The sequence below is a fragment of the Astyanax mexicanus genome, chromosome 22 (assembly GCF_023375975.1).
Source record: "Astyanax mexicanus isolate ESR-SI-001 chromosome 22, AstMex3_surface, whole genome shotgun sequence".
NCBI classification, from domain to species: Eukaryota; Metazoa; Chordata; class Actinopteri; order Characiformes; family Acestrorhamphidae; genus Astyanax; species Astyanax mexicanus.
In genome coordinates, this window is record NC_064429.1 from 23916182 (window position 1) to 23940158 (window position 23977).

General features: G+C 39.1%; 2 protein-coding genes across 2 annotated transcripts; one reads left to right on the forward strand and one right to left on the reverse strand.

The window, feature by feature from the left end:
• Positions 1-790: 790 nt before the first annotated feature.
• On the forward strand, positions 791-18442 carry LOC103047287 (solute carrier family 13 member 2). Its single transcript, XM_022667413.2, has 12 exons — positions 791-985; positions 2279-2407; positions 2496-2632; positions 4348-4532; positions 7702-7888; positions 8155-8277; positions 8440-8649; positions 14021-14127; positions 14739-14857; positions 15906-16067; positions 16905-17042; positions 18296-18442. The coding sequence occupies exons 1-12, from the start codon at positions 878-880 to the stop codon at positions 18440-18442; spliced, it is 1752 nt and encodes a 583-aa protein (XP_022523134.2). The 5' UTR covers positions 791-877.
• An 834-nt stretch (positions 18443-19276) lies between these two features.
• On the reverse strand, positions 19277-23603 carry LOC103044042 (flavin reductase (NADPH)). Its single transcript, XM_022667414.2, has 5 exons — positions 23395-23603; positions 21759-21922; positions 21129-21330; positions 20878-21042; positions 19277-19899 (listed from the first exon to the last, which is right to left on the reverse strand). The coding sequence occupies exons 2-5, from the start codon at positions 21891-21893 to the stop codon at positions 19739-19741; spliced, it is 663 nt and encodes a 220-aa protein (XP_022523135.1). The 5' UTR covers positions 21894-21922; positions 23395-23603; the 3' UTR covers positions 19277-19738.
• Between the last annotated feature and the right edge of the window lie 374 nt (positions 23604-23977).

Here is a 23977-nt window from a genome sequence, read left to right on the forward strand (position 1 = left end):
AAGAGTTCAGAAATCAGTATTTAGTAGAGTAACCCTGATTTTTAATCATAGTTTTCATCCATCTTGGCATGTTCTCCTCCACCAGTCTTACACACTGCTTTTGGATAACTTTATGCCACTTTATGCAAACATTCAAGCAGATCACCTTGGTTTGATGGCTTGATCATCCATCTTCCTCTTGATTATATTCCAGAGGTTTTCAATTTGGTAAATTTTTAAGTGTTTTTTTTTTCAGAGATGAAATTGTACATATTATTTCATTGTTTTCAAGTTTAATTCAATTGATTCCAATGCCACAAGGCCTCTAAACACTTTGGGTCATACTGTTTTTTTCCAGATGATGAATGCCAATAAATTTGGTTAGAACTTTATCTTCCATCACAGCAATTGTCTGATCTCTGTAACAGATAGGCCTCATAAACACAGGGAATTGCAGACATTGATAAATTCTTCAGCTTCAGGTATTTTGCAACACCATTTATTTTCCTCCAGTAATCAAGAACACTAGTTTAATTCTCTCTTTAATTTCCTCAGTGACTACACTCCTATTTTACAAGATCTTTTATCTGAAGACCTTCTTCAGCATCATGCATGTTAGGCTAGATTATATGATATAAAATATAATCTAGCCATCAGATTAATGCAGCATATCAGTAACACCTAATGTAATCTGTTACTTTTTTATTATCTGTGGCCTTGTAAACAACCAAGGTTAATGTTTAGTACTGTGTCTGTGTGTTATATAGCTCTACTTTATCTTTATGTCATCTTCTTAAGCACATCATAAACTGCCTGGTTTAATGGAAAGACTTTCCTGTCAAGTCTTTCTTCTTCTCTTCATCTCTTGTCCTGCTGCTTCTTTCTATACTACAGCTGGATGATGGCGAACTCTGTTGTGGGACGGTTATGGGATTACAGAAACTCTCTGATTGCCTTCCTGACTCCTCTGCTGCTCCTGCCTCTACCAATTGTTGTCAACACTTCGGTAAGGACATAACTGTGTGTGTCTGCAGTAAATATGGTTGATGCTGGTGTGTTTACTTCCGTTCCATGCATGCTATCTGATTTTTTATAGACACAATCTCACAAATTCAGTTAATTTAAAGGTGGGATGCTGCATTTGTAGCTTCTCAGTTCTGAGATATTTATCTTTATCGCTGTATTTCTGAACAGAGCAGCGGAACTGTGTTCTTTGGAGTGATGGGGCTCCATTCAGTACTTTAGAGATCACTATGGGAGGAGTGTTTTTTTAATATTTTTTTTTTATATTAAAAGATTTGATTCAGCATTTTTGATTTAATCATAAACCAATCCCTGCAACTCTGTCTATCTTTTCTAAAACCACATCCAAGCGAAAAACAGTAAATAATTTATCATCTTTATCATCTTATAAGATTTGTTGTAATTTATTATATCAGTTATTACTGTTGATAACATTGGAACTTTGTACTAAATGACAAAACTCATGACAACAAATATTTTTACTCTACATAGCAGACATAACAAGTCGCAAAAAATAATTTCAGGGAGGTACCCCTAGACCTGGACTTGGACCCCCTCCCCCATAAATCCCCTAACGCACACACACCAAAGGATACCAAAGGATAATAGAACTATGTATACACACATGAACTTTCTAAAGCATGCCTTTTGCAGTCATTTAGTCCCCCATGGCGATGCGAAAATCACTATCACAAACTGTACTGTGGCCAAGACTTTCATTTTTTTTTACTTTTACCAGGCATGAATATAATTTAGAGTATCAGAGTTGAAATAAGTTTTGATGGGAGCCATGATGCTCTTGAACGCATCAAAAAAAGCATTGCCTGCCCACACTAAAAACTGATTGACTGACTCACAGACTCTTTGTAGAGAACAGGCCAATCAGAACCCTCTCTGTTTTGTATCTGCTTCATGAATATGCACAAGAGGGAAGTGTCTCTTTCTCCCTCTCCTTCTTTCACACACGCAATTGAGGAAAAAAGTCTGTGTTGTCTGCATGCACGTTTGTGTTCACTCTTGGGCCACTCGTTTCAGATTCCGTGAGGTTTTATCTGACTTGTGGGCATCAGGGAGCTGTTATTGAGATGCAGTAGACTCCCGCAACTTCAGGGAGACTTGGGAAGTCTGACATAGAGAACATTTTTCTAGGGGTCCAAAGCCAAGTTCTGGTGTGTCTTTTTTGGTGTAAATTTATTTTGGATTCTATAAACATATTGGCATTTTGTGTCTGTCTATCTGTATCTGTGCATGCTACTCTGAACACTTCAATCTGCAGGAGGCTAAATGTGGCTATGCGGTGCTCGTGATGGCTGTGTACTGGTGTACAGAGTGTATACCACTGGCAGCGACCGCTCTTCTCCCTGTTATCTTCTTCCCTATGATGGGCATCATGAAGTCTGAACAGGTAGGTACGAGGTTCTGAACTGTGCCAGAATATGTGAAGATTTTGAGAAAATCTTGTTCCTGAAGAGATTATCTGGTTTACTCTGCAGGTGTGTTTACAATATCTTGGTGATGCTAACATCATGGGCGCTGGTGGGCTGATGGTGGCCATAGCTGTGGAGCACTGGAACCTTCACAAGCGTCTTGCCCTGGGCATGCTTATGATAGTGGGGGCAAGGCCAGCACTGTAAGAGCCTTTTCTGCATGATCAAACACTCCTGGTAAATGTAAGCCATAGAACCAGATTTGGAAATGCCCACACATGGGTTGTGTGGTATTATCTTTTGAGTGAGGCTGAACACTGGTCAGCATGCTCATGGCAAGATGATGGGAATTATGTGCAAGTGCGATAGTGCCTCGATGCACAATGTTTTGTGTGACTTTGAATTATTATAAATCATTACCACCCACAGTGGACAGCACACTGGGGATTGTTATAATCCACATTAATTCGAGAGGCCAATCATGCATATCCTACAAATGTTCTTTAGATTCTATTGTATGTGGCAAAGACCTTGGAACACAATACTAGTTCCTGTTACATGTTTTTTAGCTTGTCAGTGTATTATTAATGTTTTTGGGCCATTCCACCGAATGGGTGCCATTTCTGTCCCTAGGAAATTATATATATATATATATATATATATATATATATATATATATATATATATATATATATATAAATGTGCACGCAAAATTACTTTAAAATACATTTCATTACTAAGCATAGTGTCGAAAAGTTAGATATGTAATTAAAAACATTAATAAAAACTACTCAGAACACAAAATAGCATTTGTTACCTGTTCCTTCTCTCTAACTATATACTTTGCCTTGAAATATAATTGTTAAAATCCTTAAGAGATGTATTTTTTTTGCATTGTTGAGGGACTCCAAATCCCATCTATGCTTTATATATATTTAAGTTAAAATACACATTTTAGTTGTGTCCCTGATTTTCTTTCTTTAGTTGTGTCCCTGATCACTCATTCCTGTTACAAAAAACATAACCACATCTGAAAAATCTGAAACATTCCACCAGTCACATCTACAACAGGAAGTGACATCATTTGGTTCTTCTGAAGACCATGCGAAGACCAAAATTAAGTTCCCTCATTAGATTTTTGTATATTTGATCTATATATTATATATTTGATGTATAGACTGACTGAGGAGGTCAATCTCAACACTCATTCCTGTTATATAAATTACTTCTAATACTTCTAATAATATTTGTTTCTTTTTAAAATACAAATTTAGGAAAATCACCTCATGCTATTAGCATAGCTGCCATTTAGCTAGTTTACATGTTTTTGCTAATTCTATGCTAAAAACTAATTTCTGTTACTTTCATTCCTGATACACAAAACATAAAAAGTAACAGGAGTGAGTTCCAGTAACAGGAGGGATTTTTCTTCATAAACATCAATTATGTAGTCAACAATTTCTTTAAAATAAAGACTTTCTTGAGAGAAAATCAAAGAATTAGTCGACTTGCTTTTAAACATGCTTTTTAAATGTCACATGAGCTTTGTAACCATGTTTGGCTTAGAAACCTTGTAAAAAAAAATAAGTAAAGCTGCCTAAGTTTGAGCAGTACATGTTTTGAATAGTTAAATTATTGTGTTATTAGATTCAGAGTTGAAAAAGGATAAAAAAAATAAGTTGCATTTGGAAGAGTTACAACAAGCAAATGGCACCCATTCAGTGGAATGGCCCTTTTAATATTAGTATATTATATTAGTAGTAATAGTAATATTACAGACTACGCTGCTACACTGTTTATAGTACATATAACATATATACTGTAACACATTAGTATGAAGTATATTTGTATATTTGTGACCCTCTCTCCCCACACTCCCTTTCTTTCATTTCCCTTTTTTTTCTCATGCCCCCTTTAGGCTAATGCTGGGGTTCATGATTGTTACAGCCTTCATGTCCATGTGGGTCACTAACGTAGCTGCCACAGCCATGATGCTGCCCATCGTCCGCTCCATGATGGAGCACCTTAAAGAAGCAGAAGCTCAAGACCACAATCTGCAGAGGAGCAGAGCCAGAGACACCATACACAGCACTGACAGTACTGGTATGAGGACAGAAGGAAAGAATATGGCCTAATATTTATCCCAAATAAGATGTTTTGTTTTTATACACATTATTTTTTTTTCAGCTTGACTGAGCATATAGAACACTTTGTAGTTTATTATAGTCTATTATAGAGTGAACTCAGTAGTGTTTAAAACTTCAGCAGCACTGCCGCACACTGGTGTTGGTGTGGTGACAACATTAAAAAAATAGCTGCTATGTGGTTATCCACTTGGGTTCTGATAATTGAAGAACAGGTTGAAAGAAGAAGAATGATTAAGTATGCAAAGAGCAGATACAGGAATACAGTCTGTAATTATAAAACTACAAAGTGCTCCAATATTCTCAGTCAAGGGCGTAGGAGCGGGTTTGATATTGGGGGGGACACATTTGCTAATATGAACCAAAGCCCACCCTATAGTTTCCTAGAAAAACATTTGCGGAATTACTTTTAATCCTAAATAATCCTTTTTTTCTGTAGTCTGTATTTATTATTAGTTACATCAAAATAAAGGTAATTTTACAACCTAAACATGTTATTCCACATTACATTTACTGTTGCTAGAAAACATTATACATGAAAGGTCTGAATTATATATATATGACAAAAACTGATCAGTTTTCACCTAATATTTAAAATAATATAACAGATTTAATTATTATTATTATTATTATTAATTATGTATTGTATGTTGTACATTTACATTTTCTCTAAACTGAGTAGCATTGTGTCCCGCACTTTTAATTGTTTCTACTGAAAGCACTTCTTATGATGTGTCCTTTTATGAAAAAGAATGTAACTTTACGTTTCATAGGGATTTTTGTCAGAAGTTAATATAAACGTTAGACGTCAGGACATGTGGTCTTACTGTAAACTACAAATGAACAGAAGTCAGATCAGTGTTTAACCCTGTTCTTACATATTCTATTGCATACTCCCACTGTTCTGCATATTGTAGAGCTTTCTCTGCTTTAAATGCACATAATAAAGTAAGTGATGGTATGATGTTTCTAATACACTGCTGGACATACATAATGATTGATTTATGATCCATAGGGGGCTAAGAGATTTTAACAGGTAAATTCAGTAAAGGACTGTTTATTAGCTAATCAGTTGGATCTGGTGGAAAACACAATTTTAAGGGCAGTGATCAGGATTAAGAAACTGCTTTAAACTACCAACATTACTCAGTGTTGTACTAAATTCTGTCTATCCCCTACATCCAGCTTCTAGCTGACTGAGTTATCTAAATGAATGAAAATTAAATAGTTATTAGCTAGTCGGGTACAGGGTAAACTGAACATTATATAATTTTGTTTTTCTTAAACTAAGGTAATTCCAAAGTTAAGCTAACTGACTGTCACAGGCTGTATTTTATTAAGCGCAGAGTTGGTATGTTTTGATTAGTGCATTTTTAACCAGCTATCAGAAACATAGCAATTTACATGGTTTACATGGTTAGACTACCGTTACCTTTCTTTTAAGAAAAATCGCTGTATATTCATACCTGGTTTAAAATCATCTGCTGCATTCCGATCGCTGCTTAATCTCACAGCGGGGGAGGGGCTTTTCCCCCCACCACTCTCCCCCACACTCTCCTGCACACGCCGCAAAACCAGCAAGCTGATTGGCTGTTTCTATTGAGAGGCGGAACTTAATTCCTGAACCGGCTCCGTGATTGGCGTTAAGAGATTTCCCATTTACTCAGCGGTCACCTGTCTCCTCATTAATAGTACAGCTGATCTGAGCGAAACCATTTTATTTTTGGGGGGGACAAATCCACCTTTTTCTAATATTGGGTGGGACATGTCCCACCCATCCCCCCGGTTCCTACGCCAATGTTCTCAGTCGATCTGAAAATGGATAATAGGTGTAGAAACAAAGAAGGTAACGGTACAGAAAATTCACCGTTCGGTACACACCTCGGTATAAAACCCATGGTTTGGTATGTTTTCGGTACAGTTGGTGAAAAAAATAAAAATTCTGGGCATTCTGTATAGCCTCACCTTAATTAACAGGGCTCTCAAGTTTTAAAGTTTGGTGGGCGTGAGATTGGGGTGGCGGATTTTGGTGGTGGGGGTGCGCGCAGTTCTTCCTCTGTTGTTCAACTGGGGGGGTTGGGTGCACACAGTTCTTCCTCAGTTGTTCAACGACGTGTGTTTCAGAACTTTCGAATCGGACAGTTCTTCTCGCCTGACACTCTGGCTGAAACTCCACCCTCTTACTAGGTCAGCCTAAAAACAGAGCGATCTATATTCTGATTGGCTCAACAAGAGTACATTATAATATGCAGCCGATGGATTGGCAAGCGTGAGAAATACCGTGTGTGGCGTGTGAGTGTGTGAACTCGCTGAGAAGCAAGAGACTTGAGAACACTGTTTATTAACTTCATAATAACAATGGAACTTCATTAAAACCATGTTTTGTTTTTTGGGATGGAATGTTGTAACGGGGCTCGAGCACTTTTATTAAATTCTTACAAACAGGGTTCTCTCCTACTGTCATCATGAGAGGCTCCATCTTTTGGATCTTGTTGGAACAAACAATGAGCATGATTGTGGGGCTTTCTTTAGAACAAAATCAACAGCATTACTTTAACAGCTTAAACTATAAATATTTTTTACTAAGCATAATACTGGATGCATGTCAGTGTTTATGTTAGTGGTGTCAATCAATTAAAAATGAAAATTAACCATATAAGATAGAAAATGAGAGAGAGCGAGCACGAATTTTAGCACAGTGACGGTGCAAATTATCTGCGTTTCTGCGTGCGCTCTCAGCTTGTGTGCTCGAGGCTGCACTGTCCAGTGCACTGTTTCCAGCCCATGTGCTCAGAGGTAAACTTCTCAGGGCAGCCTATAGGCTAGCAACAGTGCTACAGCTACACTTTCCGGATGGAACACTCCTGTGAACATTAGTTTCGCATTAATCATTCATTGGTTCCACAAGTCTCCTATAGACTGCCTCTGTACCATGTATTCTGCGTCCATGTGCATACCGAACCGTAACCCCCATACCCCCTTACCGATTGCTATATGACCCTGAAGAAGGATGTTAATTATGGGTCTTTTTAAAGTGACTCATCTGTTTAGTACACTTTCCATACACATTCATGACCAAGTGGTGATTCAGAAAATCAAGTAACTAGCTGGAACTCTTTCCCCCATAGTGAACAAACTGAACACCTCAGCTGAAGATCTCCTCAACGATGAGCACATGAAGCAGATGCATGAGGAGAAGTATGTGAAACTCTCTAAAGGAATGAGCCTGTGTGTGTGTTACGCTGGCAGCATCGGAGGCACGTCCACCCTGACCAGTTCCATCCCAAACCTCGTCCTGAAAGGCCAGATTGACAAGTAATAGCAACTTAATATGTAACCATCCTAGTGACTGACTATACACATGATTATGATGATGCAGTGTACTTGATTTATACATCTCAAAATACACAATACATTTATGCATTATACATGTCATCTCTTCAAACCCATTTTGTGCATTTGTTTTATCTTTATCTTTATCTCTGTATGAATCTGAAAAACAGTATGCTGCTGAACATATTATATTTGCTGTGATGTATAAGGAGGCTTATTATGTTTAAAATTTGTGTATTTTGCTGCAGACTGTTTCCTCAGAATGGAGACGTGATCAACTACACCAGCTGGTTTCTATTCTCCTTCCCCAACATGGTGCTGATGCTGGTCACCTCCTGGATATGGCTGCAGTTTATGTACTTAGGGTTTAAGTAAGTCAAAAAGCAGTTTATTCTGAATATGAGTATAGGTGTAAGGCACATTCATGCTCAAAATAGAAACTTGATATGGAACTATTTTTTTAAGATATTAAATTAACATTATTTGCTTACATATAGCTAAGACACACAGTTTTCTCTTTCGTTCTTCTCCAGTGTGAAAAACACGTTTGGCTGCAGAAAGACAAGCCGGAGTGATAGGCAGGTGTGCCGGGTGATGCAGAGTGAGTACAGGAAGTTGGGCAGGATGAGCTTTGCTGAGTGGAACGTGTTGGTGCTCTTTCTGCTGCTCGTGTTGCTGTGGTTCACGCGGGAGCCCGGATTCTCCACTGGCTGGGGCTCACTGATATTCAACCAGGAGAGAAAGTGAGCTTACACACCACAAACCAAACACACACTCGTTCTGCTATTCTATAACAACATTTAACAACATCTAATCGTCTAACTCATGGCACATGGAGAACTCCAGTGTGAAATGGACTTGAGTACAGACTTTTGTCGAATAGCCCACCTCAGTTTTTTCCCTAGCATCCTGAAATGCAGCGCTTTTAGTCAATGCTCCCAACAGGCTTACGATGCTAGCGATATGGGGCATAGTGTTGCGCATACAAAGAAATGACTATTTTTACACCATTAACAAGCTCAAAATAGCTCCATACACCATTGGTACAATTTAATTGGGCCCTGACATTTAATACGAGGCACTGAGAACTTTGAAAGTGAACTTGAAAGTGTAGCTTATTAAAAAGACACACAGTCAAAGTCAAAGTGGTTTTTATTGTCATTTCAGCTATATACAGAGTACACAGTGAAACAAAACAACGTTCCTCCAAGGACCATGGTGCACATAAACACAATGTAGACAGAACAATAGTGCAACAGTACAAAAGTGCAGACAGACAATACAACACCATACAGACAAAGAATAATAAATAACAAGACAGTGTGCAAATTATGCAGTGTGCAAAAAAGACCAGGTGAGGTAGTAATTACTCTATTACACAGTGTGCAATAGAGTCCAGTGAGGTAGTAGGGTTTTTAGTTCTTTCCATTTTCTGGGGTAAGTGGGGTAAGAGTGTGTGTGCATGTACAGTTGTGGTCAAAAGTTTACATACACTTGTAAAAAAACAATGTTATGGCTGTCTTGAGTTTTCAATAAGTTCTACAACTCTTATTTTTCTGTGATAGAGTGATCGGAACACATACATGTTTGTCACAAAAAACAGTCATAAAATTTGGTTCTTTCATAAATTTATTATGGGTCTGCTGAAAATGTCACCAAATCTGCTGGGTCAAAAATATACATACAGCAACATTAGTATTTGGTTACATGTCCCTTGGCCATTTTCACGGCAACTAGGCGCTTTTGGTAGCCATCCACAAGCTCCTGGCAAGCTTCAGGTCGAATGTTTGACCACTCTTCTTGACAGAATTGGTGCAGTTCAGCTAAATGTGATGGTTTTCTTGCATGAACCCGTTTCTTTAGCACTGTCCACATGTTCTCAATGGGGTTTAAGTCAGGACTTTGGGAAGGCCATTCTAAAACCTTAATTCTAGCCTGGTTTAGCCATTCCTTTACCACTTTTGATGTGTGTTTTGGGTCATTGTCTTGTTGGAACACCCAACTGCGCCCAAGACCCAACCTTCGGGCTGATGGTTTTAAGGTTTCCTGCAGAATTTGGAGGTAATCCTCCTTCTTCATTATCCCATTTACTTTCTGCAAAGAACCAGTTCCACTGGCAGCAAAACATCCCCAGAGCATAATACTACCACCACCATGCTTGACAGTAGGCATGGTGTTCCTGGGATTAAAGGCTTCACCTTTTCTCCTCCAAACATATTGCTGGGTGTTGTGGCCAAACAGCTCAATTTTTGTTTCGTCTGACCAGAGAACTTTCCTCCAGAAGGTTTTATCTTTGTCCATGTGATCAGCAGCAAACTTCAGCCGAGTCTTAAGGTGCCTTTTCTGGAGCAAGGGCTTCTTTCTTGCACGGCAGCCTCTCAGTCCATGGCGATGTAAAACACGCTTGACTGTGGAGACTGACACCTGTGTTCCATCAGCTTCCAAATCCTTGCAGACCTGCTTCTTGGTGATTCTTGGTTGACTCTTGACCATCCTGACCAATCTCCTCTCGGCAGCATGTGATAGCTTGCGTTTTCTTCCTGATCGTGGCAGTGACACAACTGTTCCATGCACTTTATACTTGCGTATAATTGTCTGCACAGTTGCTCTTGGGACCTGTAGCTGCTTTGAAATGGCTCCAAGTGACTTCCCTGACTTGTTCAAGTCAATAATTCGCTTTTTCAGATCCACACTGAGTTCCTTTGACTTTCCCATTGTAGCTTTTGTAGCTGAGTCTAATCACTGGGTCAAATGAGCCCTATTTAAATGGGCTCATGAGAAGTCAACAGCTGTAGTCAATCAGAATCACTTACAAGAAGTGAAGAGGCCATTACATGAAGCTAATTTGATTGACACAACTCGCTACATCACCAAAATTGACAAATTTTGTTGCTGTATGTATATTTTTGACCCAGCAGATTTGGTGACATTTTCAGCAGACCCATAATAAATTTATGAAAGAACCAAATTTTATGACTGTTTTTTGTGACAAACATGTATGTGTTCCGATCACTCTATCACAGAAAAATAAGAGTTGTAGAACTTATTGAAAACTCAAGACAGCCATAACATTATGTTTTTTTACAAGTGTATGTAAACTTTTGACCACAACTGTACAGAAAAACCATCAGTTCAGTCTCTGCAGTTAAGGAGTCTGATGGCTTGGGGGTAGAAGCTGTTGCAGAATCTGGTCGTGCTGGACCGGATGCTGCGGTGCCTTCTTCCCGAAGGCAGGAGAACAGTTCGTGTGAGGGATGAGTGGGGTCATTCACAATGCTGGTTGCTTTGCGGATGCTGCGGGTGGTGTAAATGTCCGTGATGGAGGGGAGAGAGACGCCGATGATCCTCTCAGCTGTCCTCACAAAGCGCTGGAGGGTCTTGCTGTCAGAGACGGTGCAGGTCCCAAACCAGGCAGTGATGCAGCTGCTCAGGATGCTCTCAATGGTCCCTCTATAGAAGAGTGTGAGGATGGGTGGAGGGAGACGGGCCTTTCTCAGCTTCCGGAGGAAGTAGAGACGCTGCTGGGCTTTCTTGGCTGTAGAGCTGGTGTTCAGGGTCCAGGTGAGATTATCTGCTAAGTGGACACCAAGGAACTTGGTGCTCTTAACAATCTCCACAGAGGACCCGTCGATGTTGAGTGGAGAGTGGGTGTGTTGTGCTCTCCTGAAGTCAACAACCATTTCCTTTGTCTTGTCCACATTCAGGTGAAGGTTGTTGACTGTACACCAGTCTGTCAGCCGCTGCACCTCCTCTCTGTATGCTGACTCGTCGCCTTTGGTGATGAGACCCAGCACGGTTGTATCATCGGCGAACTTGATAAAGCTGTTAGAACTGTGTTTTGCAGCACAGTCATGAGTCAGCAGGGTGAACAGCAGAGGACTCAGGACACTGCCCTGGGGGGCCCCCGTGTTCAGTGTGATGGTGCTGGAGGTGCTGCCCCCGAACCGGACTGACTGGGGTCTCCCCGTCAGAAAGTCCCGGATCCAGTTGCAGAGGGGGGTGTTGAGGCCGAGCGAGCTTAGCTTCCTGGTGAGGTTCTGTGGAATGATGGTGTTGAATGCTGAACTGAAGTCTATAAACAGCATTCTGACGTAAGTGTCCTTCTTCTCCAGGTGGGTGAGGGAGAGATGAAGGGTGGTGGTGATGGCATCGTCCGTGGAGCGATTGGGACGATACGCAAACTGCAGGGGGTCCAGTGAAGAGGGCAGTTGTGTCTTGATGTTCCTCATGACTAGCCTCTCGAAGCACTTCATGATGATGGGTGTGAGTGCAACGGGACGGTAGTCATTGAGGCAGGACACTGTGGACTTCTTCGGCACGGGGACGATGGTGGTGGACTTGAGGCACGTTGGGACAGTGGCGCTGCACAGGGAGATGTTGAAGATGTCCGTGAGAACATCTGTCAGCTGGTCTGCGCACTCCCTGAGCACTCTGCCGGGGATGTTGTCTGGTCCTGCAGCTTTTCGTGGGTTGACTCTGCGCAGAGTGTTCCTCACATCCACTGCAGTCAGACACAACACCTGCTCGTCCGGCTTGGGCATGGTCTTTCTCGCCATCGTGTTGTTTTGTGCCTCAAACCGTGCATAAAAGTTGTTTAGGGCATCAGGGAGGGAGGCATCACGTTCACAGGACGGTGGCATTGTCCTGTAGTTGGTGATCGCCTGGATGCCCTGCCACATGTGCCGCGCGTCACCCGTGTCCTTGAAGTGGCTGTGAATTCTCTGGGCGTGTGCCCGCTTTGCCACTCTGATAGCTCTTGACAGGTCGGCTCTCGTTTTCCTTAGGGCCACCTTGTCACCCACTCTGAAGGCGGAGTCGCGGGACCTCAGCAGCGCACGTACCTCAGCAGTCATCCAAGGCTTCTGGTTTGGGCGTGTGGTGATGGTCTTGGAGACAGTGACATCATCAATACATTTGCTGATGTAGCCAGTGACTGATGCTGCATACTCCTCCAAATCAACAGAATCGCCTTCAGTAGCAGCCTCCCTAAACATGTCCCATGCAGTGCACTCAAAACAGTCCTGAAGGGCAGAGATGGAGCCTGCCGGCCAGGTTTTCACCTGCTTCTGAACTGTTCTGGAGCGTCTGATGAGTGGTGTGTATGTTGGTGTCAGCCAAACACACATGTGATCCGAGAAAGCGAGGTGGGGGCGGGGCTCCGCCCGGTACGCGCTGGGGATGTTTGTGTAAACAAGATCCAGCGCGCTCGCTCCTCTCGTTGCAAAGTTCACATGTTGGTGGAATTTAGAGAGCACTGACTTGAGATTTGCGTGGTTGAAATCTCCGGCGATAATAAACAGTCTGTCTGGGTGTTTGTTTTGCAGATCGCTGATAGTATTTTGAGGTAGTTCTCCAGCACCAACATCTTGGAATTAAATCTTGATACGTTAGCTGAGGGGCATGAAGAATTAGAAAGATAGAGGAACATATTACAAAATTAAATCAGTGGAATTACATAATTTCCAGCTGTTCCTGAAAATATTTCTGTAATATTAATGCATTTCCACAAAACTGTAAAATGTAAATGTCGGGACTCTCAGAATTCCACCATTAATGTCTGGAGCTCCTTTGAGCTTGTTAATGGTGTAAAAATAGTGATTTATTTGCATGGGCAATGCTATGCCACAATCACTAGTACTTTAAGCCTGTTGGAAGCATTGGCTAAAAGTGCTGTATTTGGGAATGCCAGGGGTGAACGGAGCTATTCGACTAAAGTTTGTTCTCATTACCATGCTTCACTACACCATTTGAAGTCCATATCACACTGGACTAAAGCAGTTAGAATATGTAGAATATTTCTGTCTATGATGTAAATGGCTTACTATTTAAGAAATGCATAATTTAATAATATGAGAAGTGGTTCCAGATTTCCAAAAGGTACTATATGTTTTTGCCAATTGTTATTATTCTAAGACAGAGCTTTTGGGCCCCGTGTCATGAGACTGGTTGTGTAAGAGCTCCATAAACATGATAATAAGTAACTCTTCTTTTGTGTTGGTTCACATTTGTTTTGTTTTTTTGAAAGACACCAATAAAACAGAGGTTTATAACAGTGCATTGTTACGCCATGCAGCTAGGTTTTATTAGTTAACAGTCCTTTGGTCTGTGTTTCAGGTTTGTGACGGACGCTACAGTCTCCATTTTGATCTGCCTGCTGTTCTACATCATACCCTCTGAACTGGAGTTCTCGTGTTGTCATTCTGGTTCTTTTAATGTTAATGGTGCGTAAACTAGCTTACTCAGTCTCATTCAGATATGCTTTTGACTAAGTTAATAAACATTATCAAGCTCCATGTTAATACATTTTAGGGTGTTTGCACACCTACCATATATGTTTAGACCTTTTAGTTTAGTCTAAACCAAATTAGCAAATGTGAACCATGCATGGGTTTGTTTGCAGTGTTTTTGCAAGGTTCAGACCTTTAGGCCAATGACAAAAAGTTAAAGCAGGCTATTACACATTGATGTAATTCTGGCATGTCAGAATATGGGCACAAATGCTTAGATTATAAATGTCTTGTATCTACTGTAACTGTAGATTAACCCTTATTTATAAACGGAAAAAGAAGAACTCTGTTTTGTTTATTCTGTTAAAAGAAACACATGCATGTAAAGCAGGGTCAATTTCTGGCAGGGATACAGCGCCAATTTAGCACAGCTTCTGAAAAGGCAACTCGCCAAACTTGACAGCATTCTACAAACCATTCAGTGTCTAATTTGACCCATTGCATACAATGTAGCAAATCAATGAACAATAATCAATAAAGAAAAAACTGTGCATATTCTTATTAAATACAATATGTGACAGAAAGTCTTTGCTCTTTTTTGGCAGGGAGGAGGAAATGGAAGGCTCCTCCAAGTCTGCTGCAGTGGGACGTGGTGCAGAAAAAGATGCCCTGGAACATCATGCTGCTGATGGGAGGGTCCTTTGCACTGGCCAGAGGATGTGAGGTATGCTGTCCTCATCACTAACAACCCAAAAAAAAGCCCTATTACCTGAGTTCTGGCAATGACTTTGGACAGCTTTAAGAGCATGACAGCCCAAAGCATTTAACAGACTTTAACCTTCTAAGACCCGAACTCTTGCATGGCATGCATTTTTTATTTCTCTTTGCTATTTGGTCTAATTGGCACCTGGGTAAAAAATTATCTTTTTACATGATGTAGTTTCTGAGAAAAAAATATTTTATGTTTTATTTATATATTTTTTTTCTACATTTTATGTTTTGATAGAACACCATGATGTTGCAATTAGTAGTGATGTGCAAAAAAATATTTTGTGCCTGAACAGAGCGTAAAAGTGTAAAACAAAAGTAGAAACAACAATTGTGCCCCTTTCAGCAATATGGCTCATTTGAAGTGCTGCTTTAACACAAAGACATAAAGTAAAAAAAAAAAACATTTACTGTATTTACTGATCATTTAGGTTTCTAAATAAAATCAAAATGGTAACATGTTAAACTCTTTTGCCAGCCTTATAAGAGGACATCAGGCACTTATAGAGCAAAATTTACTGTTGTGGTCCAGACAACCCAAAATGGGATGTCCACACATGTGGACGCCAGCATAATGGTACAGTTACGACAGATTGACAGCAGTCAGAGTCTAAGACAGCATAATTGGTGATTCTTTTTCTGGGTGGGTAGAAGGCACACTAATGATGGTCACCACAGGTGTCCGTTAGCTAATGTAGCTAATGTAGGTAATGTATCAGAGCTGGGGACCCAAACTTTCCCCCCAAGTGCGCTGGCTGCCTATCCAGCAGTACATGTGAAGTCTGACATGCTAGTCTTCACACTCCTAGTGTAGGGGTCGACGCTACTGATAGGAGTAATTCATGAACATGAACGAGAATTGGGTAATTGTTCTTCCCTTTTAGAAACGAAAGGGAAAATGACATATCCGAATATGCCAGCACGTAATAAAAGAGTGTACACATACATTATTCCTGAACATCAAAAGATGATAACAAACTCATGCAAATGTTTTTTGTGTCTAGGTATCCGGACTCTCTTTGTTGTTTGCACAAACTCTGGAGCCTCTGAAGAACATCCCCCCAGTTGCTCTCTGTTTCTTGCTCTGCTTTATTATGGCTATGCTCACTGAAATCTGCAACAATGCAGTAGTGAGCACTGTTTTGCTGCCTGTATTGGCGTCCATGGTGAGTTTATGTGCACACAGGTATAAATGAAAAAGAATGACTGGCAGATTTCTGTTGTCATAAGATAGCGGTATAAGGCGCATCGGATTATAAGACGCATTATATGACACTAGTAAGGAACAGGGGTGTCCCCATTTTTTCTTAAGTAAAGTTTAGCTAAGTAAACAAAACTGTAAATTCTTAAAAAAACATTTTCTTTTAAAGTCAAACAGAACTGAATGTTAATTTACACAGATTTTTCTTCTGAAAACTGTTTCTTTGGGTGAGTAAAGCGCTTCTGTTTATGTACAGTAAGCTTAGATTCCCAAATTTCTCCAGCACCAGAGGCTGGAGCATTAGCTAGTGGTTAGCGGCTAATTCAGCTGGACAGCGCTACACTGAGGAACCCTGAGTCTTCCAGTAAGCCAGGGCGGTATTAGCTAGCGGTTAGTCCCAGGTAGCTGGTTTTAACAAGGTAAACACGCAGGTTACAGTCTGATATAATTGCTTCTGAATGGTAAAAGAGATAGCACTGCGGTTAGTGGCTAATGCTGCTCCAGCAGTGCTAGCCGGGGTTAGCAGCAGACTACCGGTCGATAATACTCAACTCTGAACAGCAAAAGAGCTATGCTAAGAGCCCGCTGGCCAGTGTTCGAATGTCACTCAATGTCACAGCATAGCTGTGAAAATGTGACAACATTCAGCAACAAGAGCATTATTGAGGTCAGGATTAGTGAGGTTCTATTATCATCACCCTAACTCATCCCCAACTCACTCCAAAGTATTGTATGGAGCCCCATCATCATAGTAGTATATGACACTATGTTTAATGTCTTCTTCCTATGTTTCTGTTACCAGGCCGGTGCTGTTGAGCTGCACCCACTGTATATAATGATCCCCCCCACCATCGCCTCTTCCTTTGCCTTCATGCTGCCAGTTGCTACAGCCACCAATGCCATTGCGTTCTCGTATGCCAACCTCAAGATCATGGACATGGTGAGAGGCTTTACTTTTTTTTTTCTTTTAGTCCCATATCGAGTGCTCTTTCTTATAGTGTTATACAGTATAATTCAGAGGTGTCAAGTAACGAAGTACAAATACTTTGTTATCTTACTTAAACAGAAAGTTTGGTTTTATATACTTTACTTGACTAATTATTTTTCAGACTACTTTTTATACTTCACAAAATTATCTGAACTTTCTACTCCTTACATATTAAAAACAGTCTCATTACACCTATTTTATTTTAGCTTATTTTCTTTCTGGTTCGTCAGTGTTTAAAAACACCCTATCCAGATAAATCGCTCTATCCAGATATAAACATTTAGCATTCACACACCCTATTGGTTTATACATGATCCATCACACCCGCACGTCACTTCACAGTATGACATTATATATGTGACACCTTTGGTGTAACCAATTGAGGTGATCAGAGGCTTTTTTAAAACACAATCTGAAATCCATAACCAGAACAAAACATCCCAGCTGATAATGGACATACTTTTTACTTTACTTATAACTTTCGGGATGTTTTAGTTTGATCTGCTAAATAACAAAAAAAGTCAGCTGTGTTTTTAAGGGACACTTCAATTTGGTCCATCAGTTTTTACAATAATTGTTCAAACAACATAATGTTTCATGTATTGAAAGGTAGTGAGTAGTAACAGGTAGTACTTTAAGACAGAAATACTTGAGTAAACTTTAGATAATTTAATTTATTAAAATTGGGATGCACCACATATTCAAAATCTTTATCGTAAAGTTTTTTAGTTTTGTAATATTTTTTTTTCTATAGGGAAAAAAATAGGCTGTTTAATTATAAAAGGGTATTTTTGAATTTTTTGTATTTTTCAGCAAGATAATGCTCACCCCAACACACACTCCCATAATGTCTTTGTAATATTGCAACACTCCCTCTGCCCACACAGTTTTTTAGATTTTTTGCCAATTTGGCCCACTACAGCCTCCTTTCAATTGTACACTTTTCCTCAATAAATGTTTACTTTTGCGATAATATTGAAATTATAAGAGCATGGGGGCATTTTTAGGGGTTATATAAAACTTATAAAATGTGTTCTTCACATCACCTGTGGGACACTTATAAATAAAATATCATGTTATTTCCAATATAATACAGGTTTTGTTACTTGGCATTGGCACTGAAACGAAAATCTATATTGTCATTTTAGACCAACATCAGTGTCACTCAGTTCTGTATTTTTAACTTTGAAACTTTGCCATTACAGGTAAAGCCAGGCTTAATGCTGAATCTGCTGGGGATCCTCTGTGTTAACTTGGCTATTCACACGTGGGGCACTGCCATATTCCAGCTGAATGAGATTCCCTCGTGGGCCAATGTGACTAATGCCACTACTGCTCCAACTGCTTTCTGAATACAGGAGAAGAAGAGGAGAGAAATCCAAACAGACAACACAGCTTCAAAAACAGAAGAGTGACGGTGGGACTGATTTTACATGAAAGATAAATCTGCACAACTGTCTCTGCACAGCCTTTGGACTGTATTATTACACTCAGGTGGGGGACATGTGACTGCTCGGAATTGCTGTCTCTCTTTAGATGCATCTTCACTCTGGTTTAGCAATGGAAGATGAGGAGAGAAGACCACTCTATTTTTTATGGAATTGTTTTTATAGTTAATGAAATATTCTAACTTTTTTCCATCCTTACCTTGAGCTGCTCTATCTGCAGCTGCTTCTTTTACATGAGTGGCTTTTGGTCAGTGAGTTTTCTGTTCATTTCCAAGCTTAGGAAAATGTGGACTATTATAAATAAGGATTTTTGTGTATGCTGTACTTAGAAATTAAATATTTTTTAATACAGGGTAAATACTATGCAATGCTACGTAAATACTATGTACTTTATAATGTGCCAGTTGTTCTTTATATAATTATTTTCCAGTTTACATAACAAATGGATCAAAAATGTTCTCCAATATGACTTGGAATATATTTTCTAAGATCTGTAAAATTAAGGGTTTTTTTTTTATTCTTCTCTAAATTTGCCGTGTTGGAGATGCAATGTATTTGTACATTAATATATCATCAACACGTCATAGAAGGTTTGGTGGGTGGATATGGGTCTCTATCATTGAGCTGCCATTTTATAAGACATCCACTGCTCGTCTGTCTTTCACAATCTCTCCTATTCTACATTAAAAGCTTCTAAATGGGACTATGGCCTGGCCAAAGAGCACAACAGTATAAGTATGCAGTATAAAAAAATATTTATTATTCAAAGATAACAATCACTTCATGAAAAAAATCAAACCAAATTTAATTGTAAGGTTTTTGATATTCATTAATTGTAAAAACTGATTAACAAAAATTGTGTACTGATTGATTGTATTAAATGTGTGTACAAGGCAGTTTTAGACAAATAAAAAGAGAAAACAAACAAAAAAAAAGACTGCTCTGTAAATACTAGCCTTCACCTCTTCTACTCACCACTGTTTTTACTCTAATTAATTAGATATTGTGAAGAAGATTTACCTTGATTTTAATGTCAGAAGCATATTTTTGGCATCAGGTAATGATGTAAATATCCACTATCATAGTTAAAGATGCTGTAGAAAAAAGAAAAAGCTGGGAACGACAGTATAAAGGCAAAGTGTGGTAAATGTAGTGCAAATCTCTTAGTGTTTAAATGAACTTCAAACGCATTTGAACTGATCATGATTTGGTGATGATGGCCACGGCCTTCTTTATCCAGGAGTTGTTGGTGAGCTGCCCGAGCATAAAGCGAGCAACATCCGCTCTGGATACGGCCTGTCCTATAGGGTAGCCGTTCTCATCAGGGACGAAGTAACCTTCATGAGTCATAAACTCACTTTCTGCAAAGAGAGTAATTAGAAAAAGACAGCAATTATAAATGTAATATTTAATATATAATATTTTAATATTTATTTTTTAATATTAATTTAATTAATATTCTGCTTATTTGTAGCAATATGAGAAACAGAGGCTAATTATATCTTATTATATACATCACTAATGGTAAAAATGTAGGTATGTTGGACAACTTTTGCCAGCTTAAATTAAATATTAACAACAGAGGATCCGAAATGAGACACTAATTGACATTTGGCATCAAAGATGAAGGACCTTCAAATCAAAGATCAGCACTATCCAGGCTGTGGTCTTTGAGTATTTTTACCCATTTTAAAAGAACCCCGAATAACTCAAAATGGAATTTTCCTTTTTAAAAAAATGCATTAAATTGCTTATATTGTGTCCTTAGTCACAAAGATATAAGTTTAAATTAGGTAACAATACAAAATAACCAATTAGAACAGAGGCAATTCATGTACGTCCATTAGTCTTAAAGGCACAATATCTGCCTGTTAACTTTATACTTTCTTTACTTTATACTTTCTTTTCTTTATATTTTATTTTCTTTGGCTTGAGTTCTCTTGAGTCTCTGCATGGATCATCTTCATACTAGGCTACATACACATACAGCTCTGGAACAAATTATGGGACCACGGGTTTCAAGTTTTAAGAGTTCAGAAATCAATATTTGGTGAAATAACCCTGGTTTTTAATCATAGTTTTATGCATCTTGGCATGTTCTCCTTCACTAGTCTTACACACTGCTTTTGGATAACTTTAGGCCACTACTGGTGCAAACTTTAAGCAGTTGAGCTTGTTTTGATAACTTATGATCATCCATCTTTCAGTTGATTATATTCTAGAGATTTAAAATTTGGTAAAATCAAAGAAACTCATCGTTTTTAAGTGGTCTCTTATTTTTTACAGAGCTGTATTTTTTCACAAGATAAAACTAGAAGTCATGATTGTCTCTTGCGCACCTGTTACAGGTATATTCTTGAGTCCAGGTGGTCTGACTACAGTCCAGTCGACATCCTCAGTCTTCTGCAGTTGCTGCTCCATCTCGTGCATGTTTGTCAGAACACTTCGAATCATCGGCAGCAGCATGTTGCGGATGAAGAACGAAGCTTTGCTGCCTGAATTCGCTGTAAATCATTAAAGACAATATTTAGCACTCTTCAGTTATGATGACAGCAATAACACTAAACATGCATACAGCTAGAACACTTACGTTCAGTGTACCAGGAGGTCATGGTGATGATTCGATTCACTCTGGCCTCTCGCATAGCACCCAGCGTCGCCGTCATAGACTCAGTGTAGCCAGTGACTCCACTCATAAGAGCTGGTGGGAATCCAAGGCATGACATCACAGCATCCTGGTCTTTAAAATGTGGTTTCAGACTTTCTTCAGAGAAAATATTCCCCTCCACCACCTACAGTGTGAGAGAATGCGTGGTTAGATGGCAAGGCAGTAGCTGAATTTGGCCTTTTAGCTACTGATTAGGCTTGTCTGTGTATTATGTGCAAAGTCTGGATGACCTTTCTGGCAGCAGTGTGATCAGTTCTTTGTGCATAATCATCAATGGGATATTACATTATGCAGAACAGAGAAAATCACAGATTTTGAGGAAGTGGTATTTAATTTCACACATTCTTTGTGATTTTAATGGTAGAATTGTTGTTTCCAAACACCCAGCAAAACATTTTAAAAACTTTTTTAATGTTGTACCCAAAGTCCATATAATGGAAACTTTAAAAAATGAAAAGTCATGTTGAACTAGTTTATTGTGCCATGTCCCATTGAAGCTAAATACATCAAAATACATCGCTGTCTAATAAAATACAAGCATCACTAAATTACCTTGAGGTTGTCGTGGGTCACGGTCAGTTTTCCAGGGTTCCTCACGATGGCTGTGACAAGGTGCCCCTGCTGTAGAGCTTGGCTCACCAGCTGCACCCCTGTCTGGCCCGTGGCACCCAGAACGGCAATCTTCATCTTTAGGAAGATGACTCACAGATTTGCTTCTGCAATGAGTAAGGGTTAGAGTAAGTAAAACAAACACTAAATATATGGCTTACAGAACATAGTCTACTTTTTACAGTATGAAAAACACAGGACAGGACAGTCTGAATAAGGAAAGCTCTGTGAGGCTTGTAAGATATTTGTTGAGCGTAGTGTAGAAGCAGCATTAAATCATTAACTTTATTAATCAGTTTCAGCTGACCGAAATGTCAACTGACTTTGTGATTTATTTAGAAAATATTGCAATATTGAATTTTATCAGCTTTATCAGCACTATTGGGCGTCCAGGATTAGTTGAATGAGGTGTGGTAGATCTGGGTTGGAGGTAAAACTTGTGAACTCTAAGGGAAAACCATACAAAACTGTCACTGGGGTGTATCTCTCAAAAGTATGAGGGTACCTTGAGTTAAGAAATAAAATGTTAACTATATTCTTTTGCAGTTGTTTTTTTCCCCTTTTAAATTAAATAGTTGTGAACAGTTTTATGACGTTTTTTGAGTTAATGAAATAGGGTAATTTTGAATGCATATTAAATCTCAAAGACCACAATGACCAAAGAAGGAAGAAAATGTAAATGTCACATATTGGCTTTAACAGGATCATCTTAATTAGGACTGCACTGTATATCGTTTCAGCATGGTCTTTACTGCTTGATGTAAAAGGACAATCTGGAATGTTCTCATTTTCTATTTACCAAAGGTAAATTATACTGCCAGTATAATTATTTTTTTTTCTAGTCTTGGATCCACAGGATCCACAATGTATTTTTTATTTTTTGACGAGTAGGATTATTGTGACTGCTGGTGAAATTATTAAAAAAATTATGAGTTTCTTTGATTTTACCAAATTGAAAACATCTGGAACATAATCAAGAGGAAGATGGATGATCACAAGCCATCAAACCAAGCAGCACTGCTTGAATTTTTGCACCAGAAGTGGCATAAAGTTAACCAAAAGCAGTGTGTAAGACTGGTGGAGAAAACCATGCCAAGATGCATGAAAACTGTAATTAAAAACCAGGGTTTTCTTGTTTTCTTTGTATTATTTGAGGTCTGAAAGCTCTGCACCTTTTAAGTATTTTTTCCAGAGCTGTATAAATATTGCAATGTCATTTTAACTAGTATTGTTGAGCGCTATGACTATCTGTGCCTGTAGTAGCAGAGAAGGCCCCCTCTATCGTCACCCGCGTGCTATTTATCCGGAAAAGTGACAGATAATGCCCTTCACGTACACAGAGGAATGGCAAATATTTACACTGGAAGAAATCCACTGACTAAACGCTACAGATGCCAAAAAACAAGAATTTATTGCATAAAATCTGATATCAGCACGAAGTTTAACTAATGCAATCGAGTGTTTTTTACATATTCCCACATATACCCTTACCATGCTTTTACTCTCTATATAAATATCAATGCATTCGCCTAAAGCACTGGAGCAGCTCTGATTGATATCAGTAAATGCAGAGACTCACCCAGACCAGCTGCACACAGGAGTCTTCTCCTGCAGGTGTGATCCACTGTAACGTAAGGACTGTTTGGGGGTGAAGCTGGTGGTCCTGAGGGGTTGTCTGCAGGTTTCTCCTCACCCTGAATTAAAGTAAATCCCAGAGATCAGCAGCAGCACAGCAGTAGTGTCACTTCAGTCTGACTCCGCTGAAGTTATGAAAACAGCTGCGTGCGCATGCGCAGTTGAAGCAGAGATCCGAATCTCTCGGATCACATTCACCAGTGTGAGGGCGCGGCGGATGTATATGTAAGTAAACTGTAGTTCCTTTATTAATCCACTGTGGGGGGCTGTGGGTCTTCATTGGGACTGCATAATATCATTTCCAGCCACTAACGTTATGAATCAACTTTTATTTGTTTATCTATTTTATATTAAAAAAAAAAAAAAAAAAAAAAAAAAATATATATATATATATATATATATATATATATATATATATATATGTGTGTGTACAATTTTTTATTTAATTATTTTATTTTTATATTATTTTATTATTATATTCATACAAAAACTTCATTTGTAACGTATGAACAGTAATAATTTATTTA